Source organism: Myotis daubentonii, chromosome 3 (assembly GCF_963259705.1).
Source record: "Myotis daubentonii chromosome 3, mMyoDau2.1, whole genome shotgun sequence".
NCBI lineage: Eukaryota > Metazoa > Chordata > Mammalia > Chiroptera > Vespertilionidae > Myotis > Myotis daubentonii.
In genome coordinates, this window is record NC_081842.1 from 155,204,345 (window position 1) to 155,224,282 (window position 19,938).

The 19,938-nt window shown below is 35.0% G+C and overlaps 1 protein-coding gene across 10 annotated transcripts in view; it reads left to right on the top strand.

Annotated features, from left to right (window-relative positions):
- The window catches only part of ODF2L (outer dense fiber of sperm tails 2 like), a 39,146-nt gene extending 20,906 nt beyond the window's left edge, over window positions 1–18,240 (top strand). For 4 of the 10 annotated variants that reach the window (XM_059688970.1, XM_059688975.1, XM_059688974.1 and 1 more), the window contains 8 exons: window positions 268–403; window positions 7,350–7,460; window positions 8,933–9,037; window positions 11,160–11,318; window positions 12,553–12,638; window positions 12,721–12,883; window positions 15,315–15,440; window positions 17,676–18,240. In XM_059688970.1, coding sequence (XP_059544953.1) covers window positions 268–403; window positions 7,350–7,460; window positions 8,933–9,037; window positions 11,160–11,318; window positions 12,553–12,638; window positions 12,721–12,883; window positions 15,315–15,440; window positions 17,676–17,804 — 1,015 coding nt within the window. In that variant the 3' untranslated portion in view covers window positions 17,805–18,240. Of the gene's footprint in view, window positions 1–267; window positions 404–7,349; window positions 7,461–8,932; window positions 9,038–11,159; window positions 11,319–12,552; window positions 12,639–12,720; window positions 12,884–13,001; window positions 13,193–15,314; window positions 15,441–16,101; window positions 16,869–17,675 lie in introns of those variants that run through there. The other 6 variants (XM_059688978.1, XM_059688979.1, XM_059688973.1 and 3 more) reach the window with 5 other exon arrangements.
- The last annotated feature ends 1,698 nt before the right edge of the window (window positions 18,241–19,938 follow it).

Below are 19,938 nucleotides of genomic sequence, written 5' to 3' on the forward strand. Positions count from 1 at the left end.
GTGTGAATGAGAGAGAGAGACATATCTCTGGATGAGAACTTAGTTGTTTTATTGAATAGCAAAGAGAATGTTATATAATTTTTCATTGGTATTTTCAAGGTTTCTTAGTAGTAGCTTTATATAGATGAATGCTTCCTATTTCCCTTGTTCTGTGACTTCTATTAATTTTTGAAACAGTGAACCCTACCAAAATAATTTCAGAAACGCTTAAATGTATTCTTTGAAATTTTAGTAACTTTTATAAAATATATAATTTATTTTATAAAGGCAAATCAATAATCTTTTGGAAGACCTGAAGAAAATGGAGGACCAGGGGAAAAATTCATGTGAAGAAATTCTTAGAAAACTTCACTCTATTGAACATGAAAGTGAAACTCTGAATCTCGAGAATACAAAATTAAAGGTACTGTGTGTTTGTGTGTGTAATGACAACTTAGTCTACTTAGTACAAGTAACTTAAAATAATAGTATTAATAATAATAATAATGATATTTAGAATAATGCGGTTATATCATTTTGTCCTTTATGTTTCTCAGAGTATTAAAGTGTATTACAATAAGAAACTTCTAAAAATTTACATCTATCTACATATCTGATTATACATATTTATACACATATATTTGTACATAAGTATTAAGTTTTATAGTTGTATACAAAGGTACATGTTAAAATTGTTTTTAGCAGTATTAAACAAGATTTAAGAAGTTGAATGACTCTCTTTGTCTCAACCTAAAAAATTTACTTATTCTACAATTTTAGCAGTTAAGTGAACCATTCAAAATTACATGAACTTTAATGCCTAAGCTTATTTCTAGGTGTCATGGTTACGATATGATATAACCTCTGCCGTGGTCTGTTTGAAGCCAGAAAGTATGTTCTTGGCTGCTTCATAACCAGAAAGAATTTTCCAACTTAATCAAATCCAAGGGGTGATTGGTTTGTATGTGTACCAGAGAATAGATGAGGAAGAAGCTTTTATGTTTTCTGAGAAAAAAGATATTTTGAGTTCTCAATCAGAGATACATGTAACCAGATGAGACTTGACTAAAAATGATGGTATAATTTTCAATTTCATAATGTTATTTTTGGAGGACAGTAAGTAGAAAACAGAAAAGAATCTGTTTATGTAAAACAAGGCCAGTGTTGGCAGTTCAAAGCTGATATGGCATCAGATAACCTAGCCTCTGTGAGATATTACTGCTCTGCCATTCCAAGGTTGTGGAGCTCATCCTTCATGGTTAAAATGGTTACTGGAGCTCCTGCCATGTAGTCAAGTTTCAAGCAATATGTCACTCTACTTTTCTACTCATTTAGACATATGGTCCCACATAGCTGCAAAGGAAACTAGGGGATGTAGTATACTGGTTCTCCTTAGCTCTAGCCAAATTTGAATATTTATTATAGCCTGCAATTTGTTCAAGGTGTTCTGTATCTTTTCCTATAGTTTAATTAGCCTTAAAGTTTGGAATTCTATTTTTTTCAGTATCTAAATCCAACCTTTCCTTTAAAGGTCAGCTCAGAATCTTTAGAAATCTCTCCTTATAAACTCTTATCTTTGTCAGCATAGGATGCCCAGGGAAGGTGTGGCATATACTTACCTATCAATGAATATTTATTGAAGAAATGCTTTAAATGTTTCATCCAGGAACAGGAAATTTTATTTATTATGTTTATTTTCTTAATTTCCTTGATATTTTTTGGAGATAAAGGATTAGATGAATATTTCATTAATTATAAATCTAGTTTTTAATTACATGGGAATTCTATTCTGTATTACATAGGTATAAAGTCATTGAGTTGAAGTTTATATCATATTTTATCAATAATGCAGAAACATGTATTTTTAATGAATTAGTCTTTGAATTTTACTTAAGAAGAAAATCCAGGTATGTTTGGTATATGTTATTTATAAATGTATAATTGCCTAAAAGTCATGTTTTATTATTTTTAATTGCTTTAGGATAATTTTATATTTTAAAGTTTCTAATGCTTCCAAGCCCAGTGAACTCCTCTATGAAAAAGAACACAAGTTTATTTATAGGGTTATACAGTTCTATTTATTTATTATAGAAAGTTGGAAAAACAGAAAAGCACAAAAGGAAAACATTTAAAATCACCTGTAACCTCAGAACAATATAACTAAAGTTACTATTTTAGCATATATATAATTTTTGGGATTTTGGACTACTTCCATTTTTTTTGCAGTTATAAATTTTAAAAGTTTCAGTCTTTTAATCTATCTATTTTCTTAAGATAAATTTCTAGAATTGGAATTACGTGGTCAAAGGGAGGCCCGTTTTTAATGTTGGTTTACTTTTCTAAATTATTAGCCATAAATGGGTCCCTATACTTTTTTCAGTATTAGGTAATTTTATGTATGTATGTATGTATTTTTGCTTGTGAAAATCATTCATAACTGTTCCTTTTATTTAGTTTTGTTCAGTATAGAAATATCTTTCTTACATTTTTGATTATAAAAGCAACACATGCTTCATTGTAAAAATTCAGACAATACAGAAACATAGATAGTACTAAATCCCATCCCCCAGGAGGTAACCACTGCTCACAGTTTCATGTCAATCCTTCTAGAGCAGTGGTTCTCAACCTTCTGGCCCTTTAAATACAGTTCCTTATGTTGTGACCCAACCATAAAATTATTTTTGTTGCTACTTCATAACTGTAATGTTGCTACTGTTATGAATCGTAATGTAAATATCTGATATGCAGGATGGTCTTAGGCGACCCCTGTGAAAGGGTCGTTCGACCGCCAAAGGGGTCGCGACCCACGGATTGAGAACCGCTGTTCTAGAGATTGCCCCATTTCAACATGTAATGTCTATTATTCTTTCTTTCTATTTTAAAACATACTATTTTCTCAGAAGTTCAACGTAAGTTCAACTGACCTTATCCTTTGATGATCTGAATGGATGCCACCCTGTATCACAGTGTTAGAGTTACCTTTCAAAGAAAGTAATACAATCCAGATTAAAAGTTGGGATTTGTTACTGCTCAACACAGATCCGATTTATGTGCAGAATTGTGCCTAGAAACAGAGGTTTGGTTAAAACCGATATTTCTGGTAACATTAGGCAATTTTAAAACAAATTTCTCCAGATTTGATAGGTGATCTCATCTAGTCTTGGGTCTTTAAATACCATCTGTATCCTAAGGCTTCAGATTTATGTCCCTAGCCTAGACCTTGACCCTAAATTCCGAACATGTATTCTAGTGCCTACTTGAAATCTCCACTAGGATGTTTAACAGGTATTTCAAAGTTATGTCCAAAACAACCTCCTGCATTCCTCAAAATCGTTCCTCCGACTCTTTCCTCATCTCAGTTAATGCCAATCATACTTTGTATTACTTAGTGTCCTCCTTCACTCCTTTCTCTCACATTTGCTTCCAGTATGTCAGCAAATCTACTTCATATATACCCAGAATTTGACCACTTCTTACCAGCACCACTGCCATTATCCTGGTCCAAGCCACCATTATCTGGCTGCTACACTGACTTCCTAACTCTTCTCTTTGCTGCTTTCGTTGACCCTACAGTAAGCATTCAGTTTGTGTAGAGAAAAATAGCAATGCTTGCTTGCAAATGCTTGGAAGATAGCATTATTTCCTTCTACCAAAAGGCAGGCATGATGGCTGCCTGTTATAAGAGATTTGAGTCCCCTAAATTCAGCATTGCTTCTCTGTAATGCATTCCACTATATGTATAAGTGTCATCCAGCCTTCTTTATGTTGCCCTGTAGGAACTGGGGCTTAGGAAACTAATACAAATGCTGATATATGGCCATTGCTATTGCTGGGAGTAATAAAGTCCTGTGTCTCTAATCTAGGAATCTCATGCTTTTTGCTGGCATCTATGAAACTGTGCTAGGTTGACTTGTAAAATAGCACAAGTTAACTTGGAGGGTAAAATCTCAGATCCTTAAAGTTTTTGATGTCGTTTTTTGATTGTATGTTTAATGGGGTTTTGCTATCTTCATATTCAATAAAATTTTTTGCGAAAATTTTTATAGCTTTGTGGGTTTTTTTGTTTTTGTTTTTAATCTTCACCCAAGAATATGTTTTTGTTTTTTTAATTAAATCTTTATTCAGATTATTACAGTTGTTCCTCTTTTCCCACCATAGCTCCCCTCCACCTGGTTCCCACCCTACCCTCTGCCCTCACCCCCTCCCCACTGTCCTCATTCATAGGTGTATGATTTTTGTCCAGTCTCTTCCCGCACCCCCCATATCCCTTCCCCCCTGAGAATGGTCAGTCTACTCCCTTTCTATGTCCCTGATTCTATTATATTCACCAGTTTCTTATGTTCATCAAATTATTTATTCACTTGATTTTTAGATTCACTTGCTGATAGATATGTATTTGTTGTTCATAATTTTTATCTTTTTTCTTCTTCTTCCTCTTCTTAAAGGATAACTTTCAGCATTTCATATAATACTGGTTTAGTGGTGATGAACTCCTTTAGCTTTTTCTTATCTGTGAAGCTCTTTATCTGACCTTCAATTCTGAATGATAGCTTTGCTGGGTAAAGTAATCTAGGTTGTAGGTTCTTGCTATTCATCACTTTGAATATTTCTTGCCACTCCCTTCTGACCTGCATAGTTTCTATTGAGAAATCAGCTGACAGTCGTATGGGTACTCCCTTGTAGGTAACAAACTGTTTTTCTCTTGCTGCTTTTAAGATTCTCTCTTTGTCTTTTGCTCTTGGCATTTTAATTATATGTCTTGGTGTGGTCCTCTTTGGATTCCTTTTGTTTGGGGTTCTCTGAGCATCCTGGACTTGTAAGTCTATTTCTTTCACCAGGTAGGGGAAGTTTTCTGTCATTATTTCTCCAAATAGGTTTTCAGTATCTTGCTCTCTCTCTCTTCTTCTGGCACCAACATAATTTGGATGTTGGTACACTTGAAGTCCCAGAGGCTCCTTACACTATCTTCATATTTTTGGATTCTTTTTTCTTTTCTTTTTTCCGGTTGGGCGTTTTTTGCTTCTTCGTATTTCAAATCTTTGACTTGATTCTTGGGATCCTCTAGTCTGCTGTTGGATCTCTGTATAATATTTTTTATTTCAGTCAGTGTATGCTTAATTTCTAGTTGGTCTTTTTTCATATCCTCGAGGGTGTCGCTAGATTTATGGAGGATCTCACTAAATTTATTGGCGGTTTCTAAAAAATTCTTGAAAAACCTTATAATTGTGGTTTTGAACTCTATATCCAGTCATTTGCTTTCCTCCATTTCTGTCATTTGTGACCTGTTTCTTTGTCTCTGTATTTTGCCTGCTTCCCTGTGTTGGTATAGTGGATTTCTATGCTAGGTGTCCTATAGGGCCCAGTGGCTCAGCCTCCCCAATTACCTGAAGTGGACACTCTTGGTACACTCCTTTGTGTTGTAGATAAGCCTTGGTTGTTCTAGGTATCACTGGGAGGAATTGACCTCCTGGCCAATTGGCTGTGAGAATCAGCTGTGGTTATGGTGGGAGAACTTCTGTGCTGGAGACACCCTTCTGGGGCAAGACTTGCTTCAGCGGGGCTTTGATGCTCACTGAGTCTGCCCCCTGAGTGTGTCCCTTATGGATTTGAGGAGTTGTAATCTGGATGGTCCACTCTGACCACTGGGTATACTGGCTCTTGGATCTCTAAGGAGGTGCTAATTTAGCCTCTGCCTGAGGCTACCCAGCAGGAGCTATGGAGAGATCTTCAGATTCCTCTTCTTTGTTTGGAGTTTGGAGGTGCCCAGATGAGGCCCAGCTGTGAAGCAATGCAAGCTGCTGTGGGGCCTTGGGCCTTCTTTTGGAAGTTCTGGGTCACTCTGACCCAGCTGCAGTTAGTTAGGTAATTTTAGAATGCAAAGGGCCAGGGCATTCATATGCAAAAGCCTCTGCGCACAACTTAGGTGGGGCGGGGTCTCAGGGACTCAACAGGGTGGAGCAAACAACTATGGCTGATCCTCAGCCCTGCTCTAAGCGGCCCCGGGTCTCACTGTTCCATGGTAATTGCTGCAAGCTCTTCTGAGAGAAAGCCGCCCTCAAGTTCTGCCCTATGCCAGACAGTCCAGTTTCTCTCCGTATGAGTCTGGGTCCCCAGAGAATGGCCCAAAACTGGCGTTCAGAGCAGTCGGGAGCTTATGTCTCCCTCCCGATTGAAAAAGACAACCACATCCTCAGTTGCCAGCCCTTTTCGCTTGCGCCTTCGTACCTCTGCACTTTACTTCAGCACCTCCTCTGAGTCTCAGTGTGCTTTTCTCTTTCCTTCTAGTTGTAGAATTTCCACACTGCCAGCCTTCCTGTGGTTCTGGATGATGTCCGTTTTGTCTTTTAGTTGTATTTTTGAAGTGGTTGTGTGAGGCAGCAATTTCTGGTGTTTACCTATGCCGCCATCTTCGTTTCTCAAGGATATGTTTTTATTGATTTGAAAGAGAGAGAGAGAGAGAGAGAGAGAGAGAGAGAGAGAGAGAGAGAGAGAGAGAGAAACATCGATGTGAGAAACACCGATACGTTACCTCTTGCACAAGCCTCAACTAGGAGGAACCTGCAACCTGGATATGTGCCCTGACCAAAGATTGAACCCTAAACATTTTGGTTTATGGGTCAGTGCTCCAACCAACTGAGCCATACTGGCCAGTGCAGTTTTTTATTTTTAGTACATATAAAAAATAGTGTTGGAAAAAAAAATAAAAAAATAGTGTTGCATCGAGGTAAGTAATCTATTCTAATAGTTAAACAATTATATACTACTGTTATTTTCTGATCCATATTTCCCCATTGATTTAAAAATCCAATTTTTGTCATATACTAAATATAATTTTAGTGCATTTTTCTGTTCAATCAACCTCTATGTTTCTTATATTAGCATCTTATTATTCGTTCTTTATACATTTTAATATCTAATAAGTACTGAGATTTACTGAGATTTTCCATTTAGTATTTCTTTCAAAATTTCATTAGTCTTTCCTATTTATTTTCCTATATGAATTTTAAATTAATTTTGTCATATTTCCCTTCTCCCAACTGTTACATTTTTGTTTGAAATTGCATTAAAGTTTTATTGATTTGGAAAAAACTGGTATGCGTCTTCCCATCTAGGAACGTGGTCTATTTTCCAAGTCTTTTTTGTCAGTAAATTTTAAAAGTTTTAAAAATATGTCTTGCAAAAATCTTTTAAAGTTGTTTATAAGTTTTACTAACTTTTATAAACTTACGAATTTTTAGATGGTAATTATATTCAATCAAAAATAACTATTAACTTTGTTGATAAATGAGTTACGTTTTTATAATCCTATAGCATTGGAGGATAAATTAATTTTAATAATTTATAATTCCTATTTATGTATTTCTTGTTAGACTTCATTTGCTGCTTTGAAGGACGAGGTTGTTTCCGTTGAAAATGAACTCTCAGAATTGCAAGAAGTAGAAAAACAACAGAAAAACCTTATTGAAATGTATAAAACTCAGGTGACCACTGCAATTATTTTAATGTTTGTAGGTAGACAATTTAAAACACTGCATTTGTTTATGATCTACATAAACAGAACTGAAGAAAGGTGGAGCTATTATTAGAAAGGTGATAGAACATGACATGTCCCAAGTGTTTCTTAAGGTCCCAAATATTTGTATTAATAGATGACTGCTGATTCCTGATTTAAACATTCATTGTCTATGTATGTGTTGGATATTCTTAAAAGTAGCTCTAAAATTAATTACATAGATGTAATGTAAACCTCATGTATAATCTTGTTAATCTTGTTTATGTTTGTCATCTTGTATATTTAATGGTATTGATTTGGAATATGACTCCTATCTAGGGTCATTAAAGCCCAAGACTCCCTTTTTCCCAATAAACAAAGTTTCATTCAGACTTACTCCTGTGAAATGCCTGAAAAGTACATATGACAATATATGTGGAGTAGAGCATGTGCTGAATCGTAATTTACAGAAAATCGTAGGTTTGGGAAATGTGGTATTCAAGAAAAACTTCATGAGAAAGATGGGATTTATGTAGGTCTGTGAATAATGGGTAACAATAGTCAATAAAGAGTTTGATTTTATGGGAAGAGAACATTTAAATTAACGAGTAATGAACTAAAAATAAAAGCTTAAAGGGGGCATAGTGTAGGTAAGTAGGAAGGGGCTGCATCTGGATGGCTTAGATGGGAAGATGGAGTTGAGATATCCAGTGAGTCACCCAAGCCAGAGGTAGAAATGGAGCCAATGAAGGTTGGTGGCACATGTTACCAAGAATGCCATCCCAACTGGTTGTTTGGGTTTAATTCCTTTGTAGGAATATCATGGGAGGGTTACCTTACTCTAGGCTCTGGGCCTTGCACAAAGTGCTCAGTCAGCTATTGTTTTTAGCAGGTTTTGATTTCGAGGGTAAAACAATTGGTATGGGAGCTAATTTGAACCAGAGGCTGGTTCTTTAAAGTGACATTGACCTGCAAGTGAAGATCTCTCTAATATTCAGAGCTCAAGTGAAGAGTCTAGAACAGCCGTGGGCAAACTACGGCCTGCGGGCCGGTTTGAAATGAATAAAACTATTGAAAAAAAAGACCGTACCCTTTTATGTAATAATGTTTACTTTGAATTTATATTAGTTCACACAAACACTGCATCCATGCTTTTGTTTCGGCCCTCCGGTCCAGTTTAAGAACCCATTGTGGCCCTCGAGTCTAGAAGTTTGCCCACCCCTGGTCTAGAAGTATTGATGGGAAAAGACGGGTAAATCATAAAAGGATTGTGAATTAGAGGAGAGCACTGAGTGATTCCTATATTTAAAGAAAGAGTAACATTAGTTAAACCTACTGAGATATTAACAGGGAAATAATGATTTGTTTGAAATTGAAAATTCAAACTTTTAGCTTTAAATTTTATATTATGGCTCTAATAACAAAATAATAGATGTTTCTCTAATAATACTCTATTATCAGGTACAAAAATTGCAAGAAGCAGCTGAAATGGTGAAAAGCAGATGTGAAAATTTGCTAAGTGAAAATAACCTTATAAAAAAAAACAAAAATAAAAAATTAGAGAAGGTAAGTTTGACATTTTAAATAATAAAGTAATATTTATGTTTTAGACTTTATAAATATTATACAAATATCTTTCACTGTGGTTATTTTCTCTATTTTAGACCTAGGAATGATCTGTTCTCAGTCTCTGTAGGAGTTTACTTTCTGAGGAAATAATGTTTCTTCCAGGCTTGAAATGGTGTTTGTTTTTATGAATGTTTTTTCACTTTTTCTTTAACATTTGGAAGGTCACATAAACATTTAATTATTTTTACTCAAGAGCAGACTTAAATAGGTAAATAAATGGTTATCACTGAGCTTCATCAACCATAAGTATGCAAACTTCTGTACCTCTTATTTTTAATCTCACCTGTTTTTCTGACAGTAAATCTTTTGTGTCTAAAAAAGCAAAGTAAATATTCTCTGCCAAATGCTTTGTTGGAAGAAAAATGATATCATAGAAAAAAACCCCACATCATTTCCTTTTTTTCACCCTATTTCAACAGAATGAGAGGAAGGCCAATGTTGGCAAGTTATGATGTTTTTGTGAATATTTTTAAATTTTTAAATGAAACCACATCCCTTTTTGGTCTTTTTATGTTTTTTGGTCAAGCAGCAGTGAAAGCCATGGGACGCTCGCTCCTGGCTGGAGAGGTCATGGGATGTTACTGTTCAGTTCCAACTGAGTGTAACATGGTCTCTGTTCTGGATTTTCTCCATATGTTGGGACTGAGAAGTCCAAGTGAGGAATCAGTGTGAGAGTTCAGCCAGCGCAGGCATTCTGCTGTTTAGACAGAGATAGATAACCAACCAAATGTGCAGTTTACTACTTTCCTAGAATTACTCTTCCTATTTTTAGCACCTTAGAGAAAAAATCATTTCATATATCTTGGTCTCCTTTTCTCATGAGACTTACCAATGCAACTGTCTCCTGTTTTGCTAGGCAGCACTGTAAATAAAAGCCCATTTACAAACCCTGTTCAAAAGGCAGATAGAACAGGAGCTGAGTTTTTCAGATACTGTGAGGTCACAGTGATTTCTTATTTGTATTAAACCAGAAAATTCTTTGATTTTAAGTGAAATTCTTCCTTTTATTTTTCCACTGTTTTAAGTCTCCTGGTTTTCTCATGGGCTCTTAGATGTTTGGAAGGTGTGCTTTGTCCTAGTTTTACCTTTTGTGATTAAGAATGCCAGATGTTGCATAGTAGCTCTAGGTGGTCCCTATGTCAGAGAAAGAGATGGTGCTTGCTTTTCCTCCCTATGAACATCCTAAATCAGGGGTCCTCAAACTTTTTAAACAGGGGGCCAGTTCACTGTCCCTCAGACTGTTGGAGGGCCAGACTATAGTTTAAAAAAAAAAACTATGAACAAATTCCTATGCACACGCACATATCTTATTTTGAAGTGAAAAAACAAAACGGGAACAAATACAATATTTGTATTTGCATGTGGCCCGCGGGCTGTAGTTTCAGGACCCCTGTCCTAAATGGTTATTTTTTTTCTTAATTAACAGTACAAGCACATCTTAGGGTTGCTTCTTGTCATAACTCTACAAAAGTGCTACTGTAAGGAACTGCAGTATCCAAAGAAATTAACATAGATAAAATTAGAGAGATTTACTTCATAGTACCATTAATGATCAAATAGCCTACTGAGGACTGATGATATTAGCTATCTTAAAATAATACACAGTAAAGCCCACCTGTGTATTATTTGGACTAAGATGAGTGCAGCAAGGCTGCTCTAATTGAAATATCTGAATTAGAAGATGGAATGACAAAAAGTGACAGTTACTTTAGATTGAGGGCTAGAAAGCTACCATGCCAGCTTTATCAGTACATAAATGACAGGATTCAAAAGTTTCTTTTCCTAAGGAGGTTAAACATTCTCCCTCCACACTAATATTACTATATTGATTTATTCAACAAACTTTGTGAAAACTAAAGTATAACCCACTTTTGAGTTTTATGTTCTTACTTAGCAGAGCCTAACTTAATGTTAACTCACATTTATTTGATGGAATCTTTTTGTTTAAAACCATTATTCCTAAAATACATATTATGTTATCAGCGTATCTCGTATTTAAGGTAGTGAAAGCAGTGATGCTGTGTGATCTTACACTTATTTCCCTAATGCCGCACCTCAGATGAGAGGCCAGATGGAGTCTCATCTGAAGGAGTTAGAGGACGTCCGCGATTCCCTGACGGCGGCGGAACGGAGGCTTCAGGAGTGTCAGGAGAGTCTGGAGCACTACAAAGAGACGTGTGCGGACCAAGCGCACACCATTAGGGAGCTTCAGGGCCAGGTGTCCAGCCGTCATTCTCACTTTGCTACGTGTGTTAAAGCAACGCTTATGAATGCTTTCACCAATTGAGGGCACTCATGTCAGGGATTGATTTATTTTACTGACATCTATATCAGTTGATAAAGTACCAGTTTATGCAGATACAATACTATTATTTTGCAAGCTATTTCTGCTAGTATTTTATAGTAAAAAAATTGTAAACAGAATTAATTGCTTGTTTGGTTTATTCATATAAATCTATATTTAGATATTTGAGGACATGGTAATAGCATAAGAGAAGGAGCAATGCTATGTTTACTAGTACATATATATTTTTTGATGTCAGGATAAGGTTAATTATTGTCATTTATCTCACAAAAATTAGAGTGTATTTTAATTAGAATTGCACATCAAGTTTTCTTGGATTATTTCCAATTTTTTGGACATACTTTTTCACTTCACTAGAGCAGGGATCAAGGATGCCCTGTTAACACCATATAGCCATCTTCTAAGTCAATGCCTAGCACATATAGTAAGCAATTAATAAATATATTTTTTAATTAAGTACTTTTTTTTCAAAGAAGCATGTCTAAGGATGGTAGTATTTTTCTGTATTTGCAAAACAATTTTAGGAATGATTCCCTGTCTTCCAAATGTAGTTTGGATTTTAATCTTGAAATGCATCCTGTTTAAAAACATGCAAACAAAACGTTGCTGAATTTAAATTCCTGATAAGAGATTTCTAAGAAAATGTCAAATTACATAGATAACCTAAGTTACTAATTGAAATTATGAAATTTTTTTTATTTCAAAGCTTCTGAAACAATTTAAATACAGCTTTTTTAAGCATTGGGAAGAACATTCTGTCTTGGTGTAGGCAAGTGTATTTTCATTGATTTCCTTGTTAATTTAATTTGCTTTTCACAAATATGTTTTTTATTCATAGTTGCTTCACAGATATTCAATTATCAATCACTACTTAAGTGAAACAAAAATTATAAGAGTAACTCTAAGTATTCGACAGTTTTTAAAATCTTCACACTGACTTAATAAAATAAATGACCTTTTGCAATGGAACATTTTTTTCAGAATGTTTTAATAGCCATCTTTCAGAAAAATTTGTAGTAGATGATTTTTTATAAGGTAGCATAGCTTTTAAAAACTTAACCAATGTGATATTTCTTGGTGTCTCTGTGTAGGAGTAATAATATTTTCTTTAGAAATTTATTATAAAGAAAAAATTTTTCTCTTTTAGTTTGATGGAAATCAAAATCTTCTGACAGAGCTTTCTCTGGAAGAGGAAAATTATCTTATTCAGTTAAAGTGTGAAAACCTTAAACAGTAAGTACTAAATTGACTTATAATTGGTGTTGCATTTTTCTCTATACACTGTAATTTTAAAATATATGTTTTCTGTAAAAAGAAAATTAGAACAGATGGATGCAGAAAATAAAGAGCTTGAAAAGAAGCTGGAAAACCAAGAAGAATGTCTTAAGCACAGCAATCTTAAGTTTAAAGAGAAGTCTGCAGAATATACAGCATTGGCTAGACAGCTGGAAGCTGCTTTAGAAGAAGGAAGACAAAAGGTACAGATGGCCTTTATTTAGAAACTTTTTAATTAGTTTACCAAAGAGTCCTCTTTAAACAGACAATATCTCATCTTGCCAAACCTACATTTAGTTATTGTTTTTATCCTGATGACAGGGTGGAGAGAGCAGTTACATTTTTGTTTTTTACCTACTTGTGCCTTTTGGAGCTAAACAGATATCTTACTGGACCAGAGTTTCTTTACCAGATCATGATGATGTGGCAGGGTAAAGGGCAGAGATGGAAAACACTTTGAAGGAGTATTCTCCTCCTCTCACCTTTACCCTCCCATTAAAAAATAAATAAGTAAAATAAAACCAGAACATATGTGCCAATTATTGAACATTTTGTTTTCGATCAGGATCTAGTGAGCGGTAAAGCTCAGCTCCCTTTTCTTTGGGCAAACATTGTTGCATACATAAATACATGCAAGAATTAAATTCTAGTTAAATTCATTTGGTTAGCATTTAATAAGTATCTCACTGTGTGTATCTACTAGTCCTGAGATGCAAAGATGAATAAGACCTGGCTCAGGACACTCATAGTCCAGGAGGGAGATGACAGGTGAACAAACATGCCATCCGGCATGTAGGTGCTACAGTAGAGGGGGAGGGTACAAGGTAGTTCAACCTGAGGGCGAGGAGAAATGATTCAGGAAGATCTCAAAGAAGAGGTAAATTTATGAAATGATTTGAAAAGACGTGAGGTGGGCTCTGGTGTCCACCAGGAACAGTATTTGAATTCTGTCTCTGGTGTATTATACCCTGACCCAGGACAAGTACTCCCCTAAACTTTAGTTTCTTAATTGGAAAAATGGGGGTCATGAGTTTCCTCCTAGGATTGCATGATGCTAAAAAGAGATCATCTATACCAGTGGTCGGCAAACTGCGGCTCGCAGGCCACATGCGGCTCTTTGGCCCCTTGAGTGTGGCCACGAAGTTTCAATCGCACTATACATGCGCACCCACACGTTGTATTTTGTGGAAGAGCCACACTCAAGGGGCCGCAGTTTGTCGACCACTGATCTATACCTTGATGATTCTCAGATATCTCTCTCTACTCCAGACTTCTTTGTCCTCTGAAATCTAGACTCAGACATTCTACTTATTGATAGCTCCACTTAACAGAGGCATTTCAACCTGAACCTGTCCCACACTGGATTCTGAATCATTCCCTCTAAACTCCCTTCCACCCATGGTCTTTCCAAAGAGTGTTAGTGGCAGTTCCACAAGAGTCAGATAAAACCCGGTATCCTTGATATGTGGCCCTTGTATCTCAAGTGTCATATACTTTTTTTTTTAACTCTGGGAAACCAATTTAAATGGATATTGAAGGACACATCATTGAATAAAAGCTAAGTACGAAAATGTACTGCCATTGGTAGAATTGTAACCCAGGTTTCTCAGCGCCACCAACCTGTAGGAGGAAAACAAGAAGGACTTTATCTTGGGTTCAGCCTAAGTGGACTTTGGAAATGCTAATGACCTCAGATTCCTGCTCATAGTGTTCAGAGTCCCCAGAGATGTGTGTGCCCTTTCCTTTCCCTTCGCTGCATTGGACTGTGGAGCTGTCTCTAGTTCTTGCTTCATGAGGCATGCTGTCACTGCACTGTCACCATTGTCCACACTGCGGGACATGGTCATGGACATGGATATTTGTTCTGAGGGCTCTTTCTCCCACAGCTTTCTCCCATAACTGCCAGCACGCCTCAGTCACAGTTGCCCTTAGAATTTGTGCACAAGACATCTTGGTAAATCACTTTACAATAACTTAGAACTTAGTCCATAGGAATTAGATTAGAGGATAGTTCTTCCCACTAGTTCCTTGCTCCTTAAGTAGTCCCTGCTCCACTCGCATTATTGTGGCTCCAACCCTACCTTTTTGCAAATAGGCTCCCACATATCTGAATCCTTGGAAGAACACAGCTAAGTGAGACTTTCTACTAAATAATCAGTCAGAGAAATGTGAGAACTCAAATTCAGACCACTTGGAAAGTGAATGAATGAAAACTCAATCTCTTTTGTTGTTTATGAAGTATATGTATCACCTGCCGTCCCCCAATTCTATCCATCCAAGCATTTAATGAGAACTTCCTAGATTCTAGCACCATTCTAGACACCATGGTGAATATAAATACTGTAAAGCGGAGATTGGTCTCAGTAAGATATAAAAATATGGTATTGGGGAGAAAAGGTACTGAAGTTACAGAATAGTGCAAATGCATATACCTCTTGTATCTTAAGCCATTTTTCAGATACTATGCTACATGTGTTCCTTAACATACAACAACTTTAAACACTTTCTAATTAAATTGTCTAGCATCCAATTAATAATCTACTTGGAAAAAAGAGGTATAATGTAGCTATGTCAAGGCTTTATACTTTAAAGAAAGTACATTTAGTTACTTTACTTTTTTAATGAAAATTACAGGTTTCTGAAGAAATAGAGAAAATGTCATCTAGAGAGAGGGCTTTACAAATTAAAATATTAGATCTGGAAACTGAACTTAGAAAGAAAAATGAAGAACAAAATCAACTTGTTTGCAAAATAAACAGTGTAAGTATTAGTATATCTTATGTATTTTCATAAAAAATAAATTAGCATTTAACATTCTTACCATGTTAGTTTGCTTAAACAGTTAAAGTACAAAGTGAGGGAAATCAGGGCCATTTCTTTATTGATACTATTACAAATAACTATAAATCACACAAATTAAAAATGTAGGGTTATGCCGAAGAATTATTATCCTCATCCTCGATAGCTTCTGTTACCTTTCCCTCTGAGGTGTCATTGGGTCCTTTCTGTACACATTATTTTAGCATGACAGCTGCTTAATGAAAGTTACAGATATTCTACTTACTTTCTTTCTGTTATGAATTTTTTATTTCATTTCACAATTTAATTATTATGAGTTAGACTTTGATACTTTTCTTGAATAATGAATATTCTATCTTAGAAAGTTACAGGTTGGCATTAAGTAAATATTCACTATTGTTATATCTGATAGGAGATGGCAGCTTTGGTCCACTTAGCCATGAAATGAGATTATGAAATTGCCTGTGTTTTAATTAGTCTTCTAATGTTTTTTCCTAAATATTCCTGAAACAGCCAACTGGCATAAGATAGTATGAAAGCTAGCACTAGTCATGACTAAATTACTTGAAAACTGTCTGCTTAACAATGACATATAAAATAATGATACGTAATTTTTTTCCAGGAGCTGGAGACTCTGGGAAAATTAATTTTTCATTCCCAAGTGTCTAAAGAGTTGAAACCTGAAAGGTTCAAAAGTTAAATGACTTTTTGGCCTGTAATATTAGTTTAATTTTATTGCCATCAAAAGTTGCATGGCAATTTCAATCAGAACAAAACATTTTTCACTTTGAATTTAGCACAGGCCTTCCCTTTATTTCTATTTTTTTTTTTATCCACCATCAGAATTGCTGATATTGTAAATATGTCATGTCCTTCGTATAGTTAAAGCTTCTGAAAAAATAAAATAAGTACACTAAGATGAGATGGGTTTTGCTTTAATGCTCCCAGTACTTGTCTAAAGCTGCCAAAATAAATAGATTTAATATTTGATGCTCTATTAACCCTGAGAAATTTTACAGTAGTAAAAATCTAGAATTCTAAGCATAGATTTAGACATTGCTAAAAAGGGAGCTTATGTATTCTGTCCCTTTCAGTGGGCAGTTCAGTATTTATTTTGTATACATAACCTTACCTCCAATTGAATCGTAAACACCCAGAGAGCCTGTCTCATAATTGATTGTATCTGGTGTCTACCACAGTGCCCTGCCCATGTAGCAGGCTTTCATAGATTTTTTTTGCCCAAGTATTCCAGTGGGGGGCAGAGTGGGTGCACAGACTTAAGGGTGTCTTCAGCAGCTTAACTCAGGCCAACCTTCCTGGAGCCTGAAGTGACTTTGGAGTCTTATCCTAAAATATATGCACATTTTGCATTCTGCCTCACAATATGTGTTTTGTATTAGTATTTTTTCCTCTAAATTGTTGAGTCACATGATGTTCTTCAAAGATGCATTATATTCATTCTGTGACTTTGTATAGCCTAGACTAGCACATTTCTTCATCCCACCTACTTCACCTGAGGGTCATTGAGCATTGCTCAGTTTCAGAAGGTGTCAGGTATTATTGAACACCAGATGGGAGGGAGATAAAAGATTTTTCTTGTCAAGGTATCTACATTTTAGTTGGAACCTAAATGATATCTTGGAAATTTATATGCAACTGAATATTTTAAAACTTTATTATGTTTTTAATTTTTACTTTAAATAAAGAATACCGATAATATTAAGAGTTCATTTTATTTATGAAAGATTCTAAAAATAAAATGTTTGTATTATCAAAGCTGGAATTCTGTCCATTTTTAAGACAGCAAAAGTCATTTTTATGTTATAAAATATGAATTTTTAGGTAGAAAAAATGGCAAAAACTAGTATTAAAATGTCATGTTAGGTGTGAGAAATTAGGACAGCTTTAAATAAAACCCACTTATTAAGTTAATCATGTTAAATGTGTAATAATTTGGGGCTAAAAGAATATGTAGTACAAAAAATATATCACAGTAAATACCACCCATTTACTTTTTCTTTATTTTAAAGAAAAGTGAGCTCTAAGATAAGTTATTAACAAACACATCAGCTGGTTAGGAGTCTTTTAAAAAAATTAAAATTCATGTAGTCAGTTATTGTATATATAAATGTTATATTATGACTATCCTTTGATATGAATGTCATTATTGATTATTTATTTTTTAATTTTATTTAGAAAACACAACATCAGGAAGTATGTTTGAAAGAAATACAACATAATCTTGAAAAGTCGGAGAATCAAAATGAGAGTATTAAGAATTATTTACAGTTTCTTAAAACTTCTTATGTAACAATGTTTGGATAAATTGTTGAATTTATTTTCTATAAGCAACAAGTTTTTATTGTGAGTCAAAAAAAGTGATTAGGTAAAAAATATACTATCTGTTATACTTTATGATTTGTGGGTGGTGGTATTAGAATTTTTATGTAAAGATTTTTTAAAAAATTATTATCCAGTTGAAACTTAAAACAAGAGATGTTAGCATTCTTTTTTGCTGGATAATTTTTACTTAGCTCTGGTTTAATTTCTAGTTAAGTTATATTGGTTTTTTGAATATTTTTTATACATACACAAAAGAAGCCAGAATCATTCTTTGTGTGTCTGTAGCCACCATCCAAGTGAATTGTAATCTACGTTAATTATGAGCCAAATACATGATTTTAAATAATGTAGATCATCGTTTTACATTGTGTAGCTATAAATGTATTAATATAATAAAGGAAAATATTCTGGATATGAATTTTTAATAATGGATAGTTATATACTTTGTAAAGATACCTCATGTCTTGATGTACTTAATATTGTTTCAGGTATATGCTAAGATACCATTATAATTTATGTGAGGTTTAAATATACAATTTTAAGTCATAGCTATTAAATGCAAACTGACATTTGAATACATGTCCCAAGGCCAACTCACATGAGATACCAAAATAAGCACCCTAATAAGAAGCTTTAGGATAAGGTCTTTATTTTTGAGATGACATAGAGATAACATGAACGTGCTTCCCACAATCTCCCCGCTACATGCCAACACAGAATGCTGTAAAAGGGGATGGATGTAATAGTGACTCCTCTCAGACAGTGGAGCTGTTTATTCAAAGGGCACTTGGGTCTCAAAAGATCACTCTAAGAGGCAAGTTGTGTACTACGCAGTCCAGCTTATGAACAAAGCTCAATCTCCCCAAGATGTTTCATGTTCTCCCATCAGAAATGGGGGCCTGCTTTTCTCCGGTCCCCTCACTCCTAAGAATGCCATATCATCTGCAGGGGCTTACTTCCCAATGACCCAACTGCTTCATAGTATCTTTCTTAAAATAGCAAAATATAGTAATTTTATTTCCCAACATTTGCTGACAATGTTAGTGTTGCTTTAAAAAAAAAATCATAGTACTTGTACTAAAACACATGCTTGACCCTTGTCCTTTTTTCATCTCCTAAGGCAGTGGTTCTCAACCTTGGCTGCACATTAGAATCACCTGGGAATCTTTTTAAAATCCTGATTTCTGGGCCTCATCCTCCGGAAATTCTCTTTCTTTGTTACTAATGTTGTGGCCCCACCCCATAACAAAGAAACAAAATTTCCAGAGGATGAGGCCCAGAAATCAGGATTTTAAAAAGATTCCCAGGTGATTCTAATGTGCACCCAAGGTTGAGAACCACTGTCCTAAGGCAAAGTGAGCCTTAAGAAATACTCAGGTGAAAGGAACTAAGGTTCTTGAGTATTTATTGTTCACTAGACTGTGAGCTCCTTAGGGTAGAAGTCTATCTTATTCATATTTCTGTTTCAGCCATTACACAATATTTGGAATATAGTAGATACTCAGTTGATGTTTATGGATAGCTAGGTGGATAGATCTTGAGCAGAGGAGGTGTTCATATTCCTGTTTTAGGTATGAAAAAAATATAAGCATAGAGGAGTTACCACCATGGTTGTGGTATAAAACTTTTACGTTTTAAAGTCCACATGTGAACTCAAGTCTTGTGATTCTAAAATTAAAGTTCTGTGTACAGTGCTCTTTTTCTGTTGGGAGCAGTGGAAGAGCAGCTGCCCATCAGCAATGTTGCTCTTATTTATTGAGAACCAAAGTTCTAGGTGTGGTACATATAGTATCTCATTTAATCTTTATGCCTGATTGAGATGAGTGCTATTAACTTTTTTTCCATTTACTTTTCAGGAAACCCAAACATAAAAAGGTTAAGTAACTTCTCCAAAGACACACAGCTAGTGTATATTTCATAAATAAAGGTAATGTTTTTGTCCAACAGTCAGGCATTTACCTCACCTATGAATACATTCTCTTCTTTATATTTTTAATTTGTATCAAAGTAATTTGTGCATATGGCATTTAAAAATTGGTACCTGCAATGTTTTAGACAGGCTAGAAGGAAAAAGACTACTGCAAAGTCCCTAAGGCTGGTACTCAGATACTAGAGA